This window comes from Drosophila arizonae, chromosome 5 (assembly GCF_054131065.1).
Source record: "Drosophila arizonae isolate 15081-1271.41 chromosome 5, UAZ_ARI_1.0, whole genome shotgun sequence".
Lineage (NCBI taxonomy): Eukaryota > Metazoa > Arthropoda > Insecta > Diptera > Drosophilidae > Drosophila > Drosophila arizonae.
The window spans coordinates 14833293-14850490 of NC_142925.1; the positions used below are offsets into that span (position 1 = coordinate 14833293).

Consider the following 17198-nt stretch of genomic DNA (forward strand, 5'->3'; position numbering starts at 1 on the left):
GATCGACGCTCGGCGGCGCTCAACGATTGCCATAGTTATCAATATGAGATATATTGAGAGCGAGATTTAGAGAGCTTACGAATACATTGGAAAAGGATTTCTTGAACTGTGAGTGACATTTTTCTAGAGAGAAGAGCATGCAGAGAGATACAAAGAGCTGGAAAAAAGAGAGAAAGGATATGAGAGAGAAGCCGAAATTGATGGAAACAGACAGGGAGAAGAAGGCATTCAGGACCAGAAGGAAACAACTAGAGTGAGAACGAGAAACACAGACAGAGTAGAAGAGAGAACGGAAAGGGAGACAGTCAATTAGACAAAGAAAGCGAAAGAGAGAAACGGAGAAACAAATAAAAAGACTGAATGAGTGCAAAAAATATTGAGTGAGATTGAGAGTGTCAATAAAGCACAGAAAGAGTGAGAACAGACAGAAAGAAAGGAAAATAGATCCGCCTTTTTGGTTCAGAAAAATCAAGCTCTCAACAACAAGCGCCTGACGTGATATCACTCACGGCCTCATTTATAATTGATTGTCAATGGATGATCATATTTTCAAAAACAGAATATTTTTTCCATTTATTAGAAGTATACTTCACAGCTTTGAATAAGAGTAGTTAGCTTACCATAATCACTTTTCACATAATAATAATTGCTGAAATCATTTTTATTGTTACCTTTATCTTTCCCTTATCTTAAATTGGCTGTTTGAATTATGTGGTTGATTTAAATAATAATAAATGATACTTTCATTACTTACCCGGCATCTACTGGGCGCGAGATGCACATAAATATAAGATACATTCAAAATTTATACCGTGAACTAACCTGAATGATCCAATCGAAGTAGTATAAAATTCGGCATCACTCATCCTAATAAACTCTTCAGTAACATATCGATTTTGTCTATCAAATACTGAATTTTTTTTATTTTGTTGATTATGTCATATGAAATATTGAATTTAATTCAACTCAAATTGGCTTTTTCTAACTAAATGCCTTCTACGTGTGTAGCTAATATTTTCTGAAAGAAAGAAATTGCATGGCAATTAAACTTACAGATATGAATAGGTCTTTGCTTACAAAAAATTTATTTATACTTACAGGATACTGCTTCATAAGTCTAAGACTACAATTAATATTATACATACAGGCTTCGTCATTTTAAATTATAAGCTTCATATACTTACCCATATAGAACCATTCACATATAAATATGTACCAATATACACATATACACACAAACACACACATGCAAACACTCATACTTTTTCTAAGGTATGATTAATTGTAAGAGAAACACATAATAATGCCTAACATGTAGGAAATCCGCCTAGAGTGGTGTCATCATAAGAGATATATTCTGTATTGATTATTCTTATCACATTTTGATTCAGAGCTTAATCAATATATGCTATTGAATTATCTGTTGTATTCACATGATTGACAGCCATTGATATTGCCATCAAATTATTTCATTATAATCAAAGTTGATCATGCAGTCACCTGTGATGGATCGTTTTTTCTTTCACTTGGGCATATAAATATACTTCCTATAAATAGATATACATTGAAATAAACTACAAGGTAGACAATATGATTTAGAAGGCAATAGTTCTATATACCCTGTATAATATGAAGCTGTGGCAATGCCCATGTTATGGGCAATTAATACTAGTTAAAGACATCTTTGAAAAATTGATAATGAGTTTAAAATAATTATTAGGTAAAAATGCTAGCTAACCAGCGTAACTAAAGAATATCTAATATTATATTCAACAACTCGATCATTCCTGCTGCTTTTTCAGTTTATAGGGTATATAGATATCAAATTCCTCTCTTCTCAATTTTATATTTACACAAACTCAGATTGAGTTCTTTACTGTAATTAGAAACTTTAGATGTGAATAGATATCTATCTGCTGAATAGATAAACAATAGATTACAGCTTTAATGATAAAGAGATCAAGACTTGGCCAATGAACGGCATGAGATAACAAGATTGAATTGACTCGACTGATTTTGACTGTCGAACTTTTAATTAGTTTTCTGATGATTTGAGTGTTTTTTATCTATCAGCTATTGTTGGCTTGACTGAAACGCATATTATGTTACATAGAGTATTACAAATTTACATTTTTATTGCTAAGAGTATAAAATGAGATGAAGAATGAAATTCGACCAAAAGTGAAACTAATTCGACGTTGTTATACAAATAATACTAAATTGTGTAGGCCTATCAAGACTTAGACTATAATATTTCTAGATTCTTATTTCCGCTTTTTTCACTATTCTATTTTTTTTTTTTTTTTATTTATTAAATATTAAATATGTTTCAACTTGATTTAATTTTTATTTTTTACATGAATTTTAAATATCAATTTATGTTTTATTAGAATTTTGACAGATTTCAAACTGTAGCCGATACAACTAATTGTAAATATATAAATTTATTTAACTCCGTGAGCAGTTCATCATCTTCACCCTAATCATCGCCGCCTGTCATAACTTCCATGAATTCTATAAAGATGAAATATTAATATACATATAAATTTAAATTATAATCCCTCTCAGTCGCTCACCATCGAAGTCAACAGTGCCGGAGCCATCAGAATCAATTTCCTCAATCATCATGTCCAGGTCATCGTTTGTCAGCTTGTCATCCAATTCGCGCAGAATTTCACGCAGAACTCCGGTGGTGATGTAGCCGTTGCCCTCCTTGTCGTACAACCGGAAGGCCTCCTTCAGCTCGGCCATCATTGCCTCGGCATCTTCCTCAACGAGGAAACGGGCTGCCAAGGTCGTGAATTCCTCGAACTCAATCTGACCCGAGCCATCCTCGTCCACCTCGGCAATGATCTCGGCTAACGTGGCATCGTCCAGCTGGTGGCCCAACATGCTCAGGATGGTGCCCACCATCGCCGTATTGATGTATCCATTCTTCTCGGGATCAAATGCATTGAAGGCATTGCGCAGCACTGAAAAGTGAAAGGAAAGAAGAAAATTGTATTAATTCATTTATAATGAGATTCACAATGAATCGCCTTACGTGCAATTTGCTCCTTTGTTAGTTCGTCCTGCAATGAAATGGAAGAAAAATACAGTCAAGACAATTTGATCATATTTTCTTAATCTAATTTTGTTTAATCGGATTTGCTCTTGTTTTATGCATGAATCTAATTATAGATCAGCTCATTGAATACAATCTGGCGTTTCATTTATCACAACTGTTATATAAAAAGCTTATTGTATAAAGACCAGATTGCACTTCAAATAAATAAATATGCAATTTAGCTGTAGCCAAAATGTGAGTGTCCGACTAGGAGATATCTTACAAATGGCTTGAACATTTTTCAAAGATCCTAACTTTTAAGTTTTTGGTTTTTTACAAACAATAGATAAATATTTAAAGTTTTTTATCTCTAGAAAAAATGATTAAACAAATTTATTTTTTCTTTATAGGAGTGTAGCTTAATAATTTACTATCTTTAAGTCAAAAAACTTAAGAGCATTAACGTTAATCCTATTTTAAGGATGTGATCAAATTTTATTGTTTTTTCCATTCCTATTTAGGCAGCCCTTTCTTTATATCATATGATACATTTCGTTTTATATGTTTGAAACAAATATTGCACCAACAAAAAATATTAGAAAACATCGCAGCTAAGCTATAAAAATGTAAAATTCCTATGACGATCAAATGAAAAAAACAACCAATATGACCAATATTTACTCGATATGATATTTGATTTGTGCATATCAAAATTGTTTTCGAAACACATCTGACGTCTTGAAATTTGTTGGTAAATATTTATATATTGAATTTAGTAATAGTTATACGAATATTTTTCGGCTGCGACTGGAACTTTGTATATTCGCACAGTAAACCAATCAGAAACGAATTTATAAACAGCCTCAGTCTTTTTCCTCATCTTCATTTTGAGGAACTCCAGTTTTTATATTCGAAGACACACACGATTATTAATTTGTCAACTTACACACATGATGTCTGATTTATAGTTATTCGATGTAAGCGATCTCCAGTGATAATAGCTTTTCTGGCCAAATTAAATTCACAGACGCGCGCACACACACACACAGAGAGAAGATCAACTGAAGGATCAACAATGTAAGAATAATTAGAGAAGGCTCTGCTAGATGCTCCTGTATAACAGCCACTGCCAGCGAGACAAGAGACAATCAAAATGTAGATTGAGGAAAGCCAACACGTGCCTTGAAGTCGCTGCAGCTAAACTGTCACTGCCTCAGACAACAAAACCTCCTGCTGTTTCTGCTTGGATGTAAGTGAAGGAATAATTTTGGCCAAAGCGCAAACGCGAAAAGTCATTCTCGCAAAGGTGGCAGCAGATCAAGAGATGGCCAGGTGAGAGGATGGAGCGGCGAAGGGGGCAACAGGCACAAGTTCTAGTCGATTTACCTGAATGAATAGAAACACGAACACAACAACATGCTATATGAGTTGAATCAAAAACTTTGCATATTTGTCTGTCGGGCTGTTCTGCTGTTGCTGCTGCTGCTTGTCGCATTTCAGGAATTTCGCATTGAAGGTGCTTGTCTCTATGCCCTCCCTCTCCCTCACTCGCTATCTATCTCACTTGCTCTGTCGCTGGCTCTGTCTCTGTCCTACCATTTATTTATAACTAAAAGAAAAATGTATTTTGATGCATTTTGTGGCTGCATGTATGTAGGTTTATCATAAATAAGTACTTAATATGCTGACGGGTATGCCCAGGCGCCACATTCGAGGGAAGACAAAATTCAATTGCAGTGAATCAGAGTTAATCTATATATTTTATTGTTATGGCTATCGTCTTTACATTTGTTTACATTATTTCCGCCTTGACAAAGAAAAGTTGCAAATAGTTGAAAACTAATATGCTCGTTTTCATTATGGGATTTAGTATAAATATCATTTTATTGTTAGTTGCGCCGCTTACAAAAAAAAAAATATAAATATCATATAAAAGACACTACAATACTATTAAGCCATAAAAATTAAAAAAAAAAAAGAGTATGGTACTCAACTGCGCTTAACTTGCACATACCCTGTATATAATACAGGTGATAAGTGCTGAAGGGAATGCATGAATCTATGTCAAAATGCAGAAATTGCATAAACTCAGCAGCTGAGCATACATATATGATCTCATACTTATCGTATAACTGCCTAATGTCTGTATCAGTTTCACTAAATATCGAAGTGAGGTCAAAGCTGTTGGGTTATGGCAATTTCCGCATCTTAATATTAACAAAGATTCATACTTTCCTTTCGAAATATTGTATATCTTATATCAATATATATTTTTTTATGTATAGATAAAGCTATATATAATATATAAAGCTATATCTGTTATAATAATTGTTTATATGATTATATGTACGATAACGATTTGGCAATTCAATCAAAGTCAATTAGACAAGATAATATACCTTAATCAGCTCGTCACAGCGAATGCTTCACTTTCAATACATTTTTCATGAAATTCATTCCACCATTTGATCAATTGTTACCATTAATTCATTGATATTAGCCAAGCCTATGCATAGATATGGCCCAAAAACCCTAAGTCTCAGACTTATTTATACGACAGACCCCACATTCGTTACACGTTTTCCATGAATCTGATTCAGTTTACGATATACGATACGCAATGTTTGATTACTATTTTTATTAGTTAAAAAAAAAAAAAAACTAAATCTTCGACTTGAACTTGAAAAATACTAACTAAATATACTGCACGTATATTCCACGTAAACATTCTATTATGAAACAATTATTTATTAGAAATACTTTAATAAACTATTATAGAACTGATCCATTACTAATAGAAAGTGCATTTTATGCGAACTTAGAAAATCATGAGACCTTCATAAGATGCATTTTTGATTGTCGATTACAATACGAGAACTAAAACATCTTTGGAGAGAACTAAACCGGTATACAATGATTTATTTCAGTGTAATGAATAAAGTATGGACAACTTGGAAATATTTGTGGAGTAATATATTTTATTAATATGTAGTTTTTGTCCATTCAAGAAGCAATACTTTTTTCAAAAATCACCTTTAATTTTTATTATATTCTCATTAGAATAAATTGCTTTAACATTTACTAACCATCGTTGTGTTACCCATTTTTAAGTGGATTTATTTTTATGCTCGGTCCGAAAATGGTAGGATTGATGTTATCTTGGCGAAAAATATTAATTCGGAACGCGGAAACTTTTGGTGTTTGATCTAAATGACAGAACTGAACTAACTGGACCAAGTCAAACCGATGATGGAGGCACACGAACGGAAACATTCATAAATCGGACTCACACGTAGCGACACATGCACGTCAACATTCACATTCGCGTATCTCTGACATCTGTATATGTGTATGGATATTTATGGATATGTACATGTGTACATGCACACACACACACACACGCACACTCCCACATACGTATGCACATGTATTCATAAGTAAGTAGAACCGAATTGATTTCGCTGCGCGCAAAATGGCGTGAAAGCGTTTTTCTGTGACGTCGACGATGAAAAACCACTATAAATCGTCACGGCAAAGAAATGATCGTAAGCGACTGCACCGCAAAACAAGTAAGTGCGAGGTATAGTCGAGTGTCTCAGGCGAACAGATACCCTACATAGGCTGAAGGCGGTTAAAAGTGCTTGAGATTTATATAAACTGTATGAGGAGTTTGAAAGCTGTGTAAATCCCAAGTAAGAATGCCTGAATTACAAGTTCCTAAACTTCAAATACCAAATTTTAGTGCTGACAAAAAAATATTTTTTTTTTAAATAAATATATATCTATTATTTTACTTTAAAGTAAACTTTAGAATATATTTAAGTACCATTAAATGTTTCAAGTCAATAAATATATAAAAAAAAAAATATTTAAACAGGTAGACACGTTAGGCTATTATACTTTTAGTTATCCAGTCATTTTTGCATAAGAAAGATTTTCATTTACATGAAATACAAATGTTGACTTTTATCTGATCCCAATTCCTCAAGATAAAACGTAATTATCCAAAAGCTGACGGCATCCCCTTATCATAATTTGATGTGTTCTTCCATTCCTCCAAAGTATTGAAGTTATAAATATTATTGCATTATTATCTATTGGAATAAGTCGATCATAGACTAATCCTCTAGGTATACGTGTAAGCCCAAAATAATTCGAAATCAATTAAGCTATGGGCAACAAGAATCAGCCCATTCATTCTTTTATTTTCCTTAGATATACTTACACTTAAGATGCACATATACATACATACATCAATACTACAAGTTACAAATCTCAACCATTAATTACGACAATTAATCAACAGACAGCCTATGCTGTACAACATAAAACTAATCTACCCTCGTAAATCTCATGAATGAGCCGGTTAAAAGGGCGCGAAAATGTTTTACAATTTATTTAAAAAAAGAAAAAAAATAACAGCAAAAAACTAAAATTAACAAATGCGTAAATGTGTGAAAATATAAATTAAAAATTAAATGCTCTTTAAATATGCTAAATGCTTGGGGAATGATTGATCTGAGCAAAGCTGATGCTACACTTGCTGTCATACATACTATATATACAAATGTAGATATATGTATATGAATATATATATATGAACTCATTGAAGATAAACAACTATAAATCCATTTAATTAGTGGATGTACACACAGATACACCTCTCAGTACTTTGTGGTCAAGAGCAAGCCACTAGACTAATTCTATTTAAATTGTAGTTTTTCTCTCTGGCAAAAGTGACCCAGCTCTGTCCATTTTATGAATATGCGAACCGTTTGAATTTCAGCCACAAGCGACTATAAGGCAACAATTCGAATCTGGTAGTACCGCTATTGTACTAGAACTAAATAGACATAGCTATATAAACATATAATAATATATAATAATCTGTAATAATTGATAAATTAAAAGTTTAATTTTAATTTTAATTAGTATATTAATTATATATTAATAGGATAAAGTAAAATAATATATAAATATAAATTTAAAAAAAATAGAAAATAGTAAAAAATTGTATGAATAATAAATAAAATATTATCAATTTGTCTTATAAAATAAATTGTTAGTATATTATATTTTACACAAAAATAAATAAAAGTATAGTTTCATTAATCTGTTAGAACAGCCTATTACATATGAGTGTACATTCGCTTTGACAAACATCATAAAACAATTATAATCTCGCATATAAGGGGTTGGAATAGTTCGGCGCTATAGCATTTGGCGGCGTTTGCTATGTATTTTTAGTTGTAGTTTAAAAATAAATACAATTGCAATCATTCTGTTTCGGTAGAACACGTTTCCACTCACGTGCTGTGGGGCAATAATCTAGCGGTTTTCGTAGCAATGTGGGCCTCATAGCGAAACATTGCCAAATTCTATAATTGTACGCTCTCATCTAGCTAATTCAATTAGCAATGAATATTTTGTCTATTTGTCTATTTATTCAATGATCTGAAACAGACGGCAAGAAAAACAAATTAGATTTTGTATTCAATAATAAAAACATTGTCAAACGCAGATGGACATTTTCATATTAAATTGTGAATATATTTATAATTGATGTGATTTCAAAAGCTATAAGTTCATTTTAAATTTCGCGGGCAACAAACAAAATTTATAGAATCTTTTATTATTTTTAAATGATTTAATCAAAAACATTATTTAGCATGATGACATTGTATGATATGTTTAGGGTAATTTACTTGGTCTAGCGTCTTTATTTTATACGCTTCCTGTAAGATTTATGTTCTTACATTTACTTAAATCAAATTAAAACAATTTTTTGGTTTTTTGGTTATTGTCAGTGTGGCTGTATTGTTTTAAGCTCAAAATATTGTGTAAACTTTTTGAAGTTACAAAGCTTTCAGCTTTTCAGCGGGAGCGAAATAAAATACTTCAACAAAAAATACTATACATTATGCATATAGGTATAATACCTTTCATTTAGGTATAAAATTCGTATTTAAAGATCTGCTAGAAGAGTTTATGAAAAAATGTGTATTCTTAAGTTGATGTTATATATTTATTATGTATAAATATTTTTTTATAAAGCAGTGTGTGTTTATTTATTAATAAGATTATGCCAAACATGGCTTCTTTTATAAAAACGTTATGTGATAATATCTAATGATAAATTCAGACTGAATTGTTTTTTTTTTTTCTTTTTGGTAAAGGTAAGGATATATGTATAGTTACTGTTAATGCAAAAATTCGAATAGGCTACCAGTTACTTAGGAAATCAAATCCTTTAGGCATTTGCACTTTTTCTGGCAATAGTTTACTGTTTTCGGAGTGCTGGTCTTTGGTGTCATTTTCGGAATCGTTTGAATCAGTTGATACGCTTAACAAAGTGTTCTTAGATCCGAAATTCGATAGTAAATTTAACTTCTCAACGGCAATCAAATTAATCGGCTCCGTACACTTATTTATATTCCTATTCCTAGACTCCTCTTCCTCCCTACCTGATGGCGATTTTATTTGGTTCTGATAAACGCTTTCTCGTTCTGCTTCTGGTTCTGGTTCCGGCTCTGTTTTAAGCTCTGGCTGAGCTTTAGCTTCTTGAATAGTTTTTGCTTGAAACGGTGGTATCCTTTTCGGTGTACTTGCTATTGAAACTATTTTGCATATTCCAAGTTCGTTTAGATTCATTTGGGATTTCGTTTTGTAACTAAATGGAAATGAATGCTCATCCCGATAGTCGCCAATGTTTTCGTCATGGAGAATCTTTAGGCCGACGTTTTGTTGAATAAATGTACATAAATTCAATCTATCGAATCCATATATTAAATTCTTCTGGCCTTTTGTCGCCTTATTCTTGTTCGAACGAGGATCCGAGTCTTTACGAGATTGGGTACTCGATTGTGTACTCGAGCTTAACGAGTTATTATAATATCTTATAGTTATTTCCGGTTTTATAATGGTATCATTCAAAATATTTTCTTGCTCAGCTGGAGTTAGGGTTAGCCAAACGTGATCATAGGCAGAAATCACTTCGCTCATATCAAACGCTATCTTCTCGGCCAGTGGATTTAGTTTTGAGAAATAGCCGTGTAGCCATTGATTTGTAGGCATTTTTACTCTGAAATATATGGATAAGAAAAATTGATAAATAATTTAATTTTATCTTGAAATGTAAGGTTTCAATAATTGATAATTGGTGCCGTAAGGAGCCGGCTCAGTCGGCTACCTTTATAGACATATAGTTCATAAGAAAATGTAATTTACTTTAAATGACAACATTTTTTTAACTTTGAAATTAATTATATCTTTTTAAGCTCACACCCTATTTGTATATTTTATTGTGTATCTTAAATAGTCTGCGATTTCGACATATGTATACATATGTACATATCTACAATTGCAACTAAATACATACCTTCGAGTCTTTGTGTGTTAGCCGAACATATGACGGTTGGGCCTAGATTCTTCAGAACGTAGTTTTCAGCGTACTATACGGTTTCAATTAAAATAAATTGCTTTGTTATTCGATATGTTCGGCTTCTCAAATTGTTTGTTTTTATGACTATTTCTAGCAATAATGTAGACGAAAGTAGAGATGAGAGAACAAAGAAAACAATGGGGATGGTTTCTTGCTGCAAATACCAATGCTTTATAATCGATATATACTAAATCATCGCCATAGAAAATTAAAATGTTACAGTTTTGCAAGCTCTGCAGCCTTAAAAAAAACAATAGAATTAGTATATGAACTAGCGCCTTTCAATGGGCATAAAATTATCGTAAAAATGTCGTTTCACGTAAATGTTAGTATTAAATTATCGATTATTCTTTGTATAATATTATATTGAATTATCGAATAGGTCTGCGATCGACTTCAATTTCCGTTTGTTTAAATTTGACTACTTGTTCAAATCTAAAAGAAGTGTATTTATTTAAAATTGTTTTTAAATTATGTTGTGAAGTCAATAGGTCAATGAATAGTTGCATATTTTTATATGAATATATATAATGCGATTATTATGTATTGAATTAATAAAGGCTAATTAAAGCTAATTGTATTGATTACCAATAATTATGCTGTGCTTGACTTCATATCAATATACTGTATTATAATACATATCTATACAAATTCTCTACGGAAATTCTGTTATCTAATCAATCTGATTTGAATAATAATAATTATAATGCGTAATAAGCCTCAACACTGATAATAGGCTTGACTAATTTGATAAATTAACCATTCAATTGGGAATCTTGTTTAGTGTCATGTGGACAACTTGAAAGGTTGACGGCAATCGGCATCGGATTTAATATTCAGTACAATGTTTAAGTCCAAATCATTTGATCTGAAAAACGATGAAGCTGGAAAGCAACGCGAACATCTCTATCAACCACGGAAAGCCCAGTGGCTAAAGTACATAATGCAGCCAGCTGCAATTGCCTTTGTTATTCTTTTAATAATCTGCAATATAGATTTCTCATATGATCCTGATGAGGACAGTGCAAGAACCTTGTCAAGGGCAACGTCTCATGGAAACTTTGTGCCAATCTACAATCAAAATTTAGTTCAACTAATTTTCAGCCATGCCAGGAATAAAATGGATTGCCGGGATCATATAACACTGCGCCTTGAGAACTATAACTTCCCAAATGGCGTTATTAAGAGAAATAGCTTTCGCGGCGAATATACATTGCAGAGCCTAGTGTTAAGCAATTGTCGACTGAGGCACATAGTTGACGGCACCTTTGATCAGCAAAGTTTGCACAAGCTACAAAATCTGGAATTAATTAATACCAAGCTGAAGAAACTAACGAATGAAACACTTCGAGGTCTCTTACATCTCTCCAACTTTACACTGATTAATAAGAGAAAATCTTTGAGCTGTAACGGACTTCTATTGCCAGTGGCGCACAGTCTACGATCCGTAAAGATAAGCCTGCCCTATACGAGAAAAATATATGAACCTACATATTTCTTTGGTCAAACAATTTATGAACACTTAAAAGTTTTAGATCTTAGCGGAAATAATATCGGAGAAATTGTGGAAATGAAGGCTTTTGAGCATATGCCAGCTCTAGAGCATCTTAACTTGGCGAATTGTCGATTGAGAAGTATTCACTTTGATCTGAGTAACGAGCTTCGATATCTGGACTTGAGTGGCAACAAACTAACAGAGCTGAGTGTTCAGTTTATGTTAGCTGCAAGAGATGGTAGTATAAAGCTTAATCTTGCAGCTAATAATTGGGATTGTAGCTATGCCAATGTGGATGTGTTTGAGCTCTTAAACATAAAGCCTTGCGTCGAGTCTGTAAGAAAAACACGGGAATTGATTAGTGATGCTAATAGTCTAGGTGCTTCATATGACACCACTGAAGATATACAATCGACATACGAAACTACAATAGTATCAACAACAATGTCAAGAACCACACAATCTTCAACTAAGCAACAAGCTCCGCCCAGGACAACAACGCCAACAACTACGCAATCTTCAGCTAAGCAGCAAGTTCCGGTCAGAACAACTAGTTCTACAACAACTACAACTGAAGCAACCACAATAGCACCAACCACAATAGCACCACCGACAACTGAACCAAGCACATGGATCACTGAGACGACTCAGAAGACATCATCTGACTTGACCACTCCATGGGATATACCAGTGACAACTGAATCAGAGAACGATGAAAATTCTCTGCTCTATGACGATATCGTTTGTGTGAATGCCCAGAAGGAAAATCTCGGCAGCACAACCATTGCCTACAATGCAAAGATGACCATTGTGGATGATTCCGAGAGTACGGTTAATGTGATATTGTCTCAATTCAAGGCGGATGTCTGGAGCATTGTGTACTTTTCAAATGCCATGGATAAACGTGAGATTGATAATGGCAATTCAGTTGATGAATTCAATAGGAAAATGCTACAGATTAATGACTTAAATTGCGGAACTTCATACGTATTTTGTCTGATTATAGACATAAATACGACTTCTCCATTTAATTGCCGTTCGCATCGCACAAGGCCTTGTCTCTGGCAGCGATTGTGGTTCGAGAGAAACAGTGTTTCGATAATAATCTCAGCAATCTTTGGAATGCTACTGAGTGTAGCTCTCGGTGTACTCGCTGTGTACGCCATTCTCAGGATGCGCCCGAGCTGGCTTTGGGGCAGCAAACGGCTGCTGCGCCCGACATCACAGTCAAATACAATGCTTCTGCTGCCAAGAGAATACGAAAAGGAGGCTTACGATGCCATACGGTAAGTTAGGCAAAAGATGCCCCACAAAGTATGCTACATTATTTAATATATCATTTCTCTTTCATTTGAATAGCTCTGCCAATCCGAATAGCAGCATTCACGAATATGCATCATACTACCGACACTTAGAAGAAGCCCAGCTCTATCGAGGAGGCTCGAATAAGTACAATGTACCACCCATAGAACGTGCGCCATCCATACCTCCATCCGTGCATAAAAACAAAATATCCACAGTTCCTAATACATATACCTATGAATCCTTTGAGGTGTATGAAGAACTTTACTAAACGAAGATTTAACCGTATTTCTTAATTTCAATTTATTATTATTATTATTATTATTATTATTATTATTATTATTATTATTAAATGAAATGTATTTATTTATTTGTAATTTGTAATTATATGAATAAAATAAAATAAAAAGTTTTATCCAGATGTATTTATATATGTTTCTACTAAACTGCCAAATACTAGCTGCGCATATTCATGTAATATTTATTAGTATTAGTATTATTATATTAATAGTCTATAATATATGAAAGATATATATCCTAAATACCATAAATATGAGAAATGATTTGATATCTACTGAGAACATCCTATTATAATCATAATACCACTTGAACTCTGACTTTTCAAGTTTCCAGAACTAATCGCTGGGCTAAAAAACCCACATTAGAATCATCTTTACATCTACTATGCATAGAATAATTAGTTAATCAGTCACAAATCATTTATGCTGATATAGTATAAACATACTTATATATAATATTTGTTGTTATCAAAACAATAATATTATTGATTGGTCATATGAATAAGTATTATCATTATCAACCCATACATATGCATATATACCATTATAGTTAGTTTATGTGAACGATAAGCCAAAAGGCAAATGCAAATGCTGTGTTGTCAATATTGTATTAATCAGTTTGGGTTTGGCTTGACAGCCGCGTTAAAGCTCTTTAGCTGCTTTGCCAAAAAATAAAATTAAATTAAAATAAAACGCAGATGGAACCAAATTCTATGGAGAATCAAAATAGCAGCACAGATTGCGATGCATTGCGGTAAATCTTTAAAAATTAGTTATAAATATATCTTGATCTATCTAATTTAATTTAGAAGAATGTAATTAATTCTTGTAAATTAATGTGCGTAGCAGTTGAATGAATAAAACTTACTTATGACAGTTAAAAGAATTAATTATGAATTATAAATATTATAAATCATCCAGATATACAGTTTTATACATTCTCATTTTCATAATTTCCTCAAATTTTACTTTCAGCTCCAAAAAATCAAAGCGCAAAAATGTTGAACATCTAAGCACGAAAATATTATCGCGACTTTTATTGACTCTATGCATTGGGCTATTAGTAATAGCGTTAATTATATATATTGTATTTCGGCTAAAAAGCGAATGCAGTCCGGCTGAAGATGTCCACAACATGGAAGCTGCCTTGGGTCATTTTATAGAAGACAACAATGAGCTAGACTCATCAGCTGAACTCCTTGGGTGAAATGATATATTAATTATATAAATTAAAAATTGTATTAAATATATATATATTTTGATACCAATTGCTACTTACAGACTCATTACAGGTGGGCCAGAGGGTGGAGGCTGCTATGAGGACACCTGTCGCATCGAGTGCTCGCAAAATGTAGATCTTTATGCCGATGCAGCTGCCGTCATGAGTGTGAGCGAGTGTGAAGTGATTACCTCGCTGATCGTAACGAATCAAAGTCAGAACTATATAGACGACAATTGGATTGATGTGAATGCGACAGTGCTGCGTATAGCGCTGATCAAAAGTGAATTGACAAAGATCAAGAACGGAGCATTCAATTCGCCAATGTTTTCGAAGGTGCTGCACATGATTTGGCTGGACCTGAAGCTGAATGATGTGAGCAATGGAGCCCTGTTGGGCCTCTACTCGTTGAAGAAGTTTGAAATCGACTTCAAAGTGCCCAACATTCAGTTGGCTCTGCTGCAGCCCGTTCAGCTGACGTTGACCCACTTGAGAATGAATTGCGGCATCAATTTCAAGAGCGGCTCGAATATTTTCGAGAATATCTATTTGGGCAAATTGCTGCACCTGGACTTGAGCTACAACAACTTCAGTGGACCAGTGACCAAGAACATTTTCATCGCCACTCCGAATGTTACCTATCTATATCTGAAATACTGTCAGATAACGGCAATCGAAGATTCGGCCTTTGAGCACATTGCACAAAAGCTGATTTTAGTCGACCTGAAGCACAATTTGTTGACGCATTTCAATGCGGATTCGCTGGGTCTGGGTAAAAATCTACGACTATTCGATGTCGAGCCGAATAACTGGAACTGCACTTGTCAGCTACGGTCTATGATCGAGTTCTATAACAAAAGGAAAAGTTATTTTATAAGTGCTCCATACTGTCGCATGCCATTGAAACTGTATGGCAAAAACTTTGATGAGCTCACTACCAAAGAACTGGGCTGTGATACATCAGACGATGACACTGACAAAGTTACCGATCCAATAGATCAGACCCCAACAGATTATGATGGCAAAGCATCAAACGATAATAATAATAATGAGGCAAAACCAACAATTCCTTACGGTGCGATACTTCAATTCAGCTGCTCGAAGCCTATCGCTATAACAGGGAGCGAGGACTCGATTGGAGATCGTCAGAAGCGATATGTAACTAATGATAGTCCAAAACACTCAGAATTTTCGGCATTTGAACACTTTGTTTTTGAACCACCCACCTATGATCTAGATTTGGAAATATTAGAAAATTACACTGTGCGCGCCTCGATAGATGGATATGATGTAGCCTCTAGACTTAATATTATCTGGTTTACCGAACACGAAGACACCGAAACATATTTCGATTCCACACCATCGTCAAGGGACTATAATTGTATGCTCTACGAAGATCCCTATTTGGTTACCGATCCGCTGCTGCAGAATCACACCTACACCTTTTGCATGATGGCGGAGAACCAGGTGGTCGTATCTCCGCTCTTCTGCCAGCCCCTGCATATCCCGCTGCCCCTTGTTCACAATGAAATGAATGACGTCATTGAGGTCGAGACCGATAAACAGTTCACGATTGGAATGCTTTGCCTAATATTTTTCATGTCGATTGTTTTCGGAGCTATATTTGCATATCTGGGCATCAAGTCCTTTCCCAATCTACTGGAGGGCTCCAAGAATGTTGTCGTCATCAAGGAATCGGATAAAACTTGTTTCGTCTCAACTATAACCGAATCGAAATATATGAAAAACTCGTTCAAAAAGGACAAGTGCTCATTTCGTGCTGGCGCTGAAAAGTAAGTTTGCTACATTCATGCCTAAGAAATATGTTGATAATAATATATATTATTTCACTCAAGCAGGACATCTGATATATTCACCGTGCCAAGCGACATTAAGGTGCCCAACTCGGCCAGCGTGAGCTCGTCCTCCACATGTTTTGATGAATGCTTCACTAGCATTAGTAATGCACAGGCCATGGAATATGAGATGCCGATGAAATTCAATGAAAGCCGCAAACTTAGTGAGGGTGTCGACAGACCCAACACGCCACCACCATTGCCCAAGCGCAATTCTAAAAATTCCCTAACCATGGATCTGCAACCCTTATCGTGTGAAAAGTTTGCAAAACAAATTTGAATGCGGTACAGTTAGCAGGGATTTCAAAAATATATATGTATATGCATATACATACCTATTATGAAAGTATGTTTATATATAGAGAAAATATACATATTTAAATATATGTAAATCAATATGAATAAATATAATAAATAAATAAAATTTATGCATTAAAATATTTTTTAAATATAAATAAAAATAAATTTCAAATATGAAAATATACATATGTATAAAATATATATTTTCTATTCTATCTAAATATCTATATATTTGTTGAG

General features: G+C 33.7%; 4 protein-coding genes across 9 annotated transcripts; 2 read left to right on the forward strand and 2 right to left on the reverse strand.

Moving 5' to 3' along the window:
- Positions 1-2323: 2323 nt before the first annotated feature.
- Positions 2324-6312, reverse strand: TpnC41C (Troponin C at 41C). Of its 3 annotated transcripts, XM_089472114.1 has the most exons (5): positions 4228-4381; positions 3993-4107; positions 3044-3071; positions 2577-2972; positions 2324-2514 (listed from the first exon to the last, which is right to left on the reverse strand). In XM_089472114.1, exons 2-5 carry the CDS (start codon positions 3996-3998, stop codon positions 2480-2482), a joined length of 465 nt encoding a protein of 154 aa, XP_089328240.1. In that variant the 5' UTR covers positions 3999-4107; positions 4228-4381; the 3' UTR covers positions 2324-2479. The 3 variants fall into 3 exon arrangements, with proteins under 3 accessions (XP_089328240.1, XP_017865527.1, XP_017865528.1); XM_018010038.2 differs by lacking the exons at positions 3993-4107; positions 4228-4381 and adding an exon at positions 6133-6312; XM_018010039.2 differs by having other exon boundaries at positions 3993-4315.
- A 1624-nt stretch (positions 6313-7936) lies between these two features.
- Positions 7937-10633, reverse strand: LOC108615503 (uncharacterized). Of its 3 annotated transcripts, XM_089472112.1 has the most exons (4): positions 10425-10633; positions 8752-10127; positions 8357-8500; positions 7937-8279 (listed from the first exon to the last, which is right to left on the reverse strand). In XM_089472112.1, exon 2 carries the CDS (start codon positions 10118-10120, stop codon positions 9269-9271), a length of 852 nt encoding a protein of 283 aa, XP_089328238.1. In that variant the 5' UTR covers positions 10121-10127; positions 10425-10633; the 3' UTR covers positions 7937-8279; positions 8357-8500; positions 8752-9268. The 3 variants fall into 3 exon arrangements, with proteins under 3 accessions (XP_089328238.1, XP_017865515.1, XP_089328237.1); XM_018010026.2 differs by having other exon boundaries at positions 7937-8500; positions 8803-10127; XM_089472111.1 differs by having other exon boundaries at positions 7937-8500.
- A 635-nt stretch (positions 10634-11268) lies between these two features.
- Positions 11269-13562, forward strand: LOC108614947 (uncharacterized). Its single transcript, XM_089470055.1, has 2 exons — positions 11269-13268; positions 13342-13562. Exons 1-2 carry the CDS (start codon positions 11332-11334, stop codon positions 13553-13555), a joined length of 2151 nt encoding a protein of 716 aa, XP_089326181.1. The 5' UTR covers positions 11269-11331; the 3' UTR covers positions 13556-13562.
- Positions 13563-14008: 446 nt separating this feature from the next.
- On the forward strand, positions 14009-17054 carry LOC108615494 (uncharacterized). 2 transcript variants are annotated; one of them, XM_018010006.2, is made up of 4 exons: positions 14009-14337; positions 14559-14786; positions 14865-16595; positions 16659-17054. In XM_018010006.2, exons 1-4 carry the CDS (start codon positions 14282-14284, stop codon positions 16936-16938), a joined length of 2295 nt encoding a protein of 764 aa, XP_017865495.2. In that variant the 5' UTR covers positions 14009-14281; the 3' UTR covers positions 16939-17054. The 2 variants fall into 2 exon arrangements, with proteins under 2 accessions (XP_017865495.2, XP_017865496.2); XM_018010007.2 differs by having other exon boundaries at positions 14011-14337; positions 16662-17053.
- Positions 17055-17198: the final 144 nt, after the last annotated feature.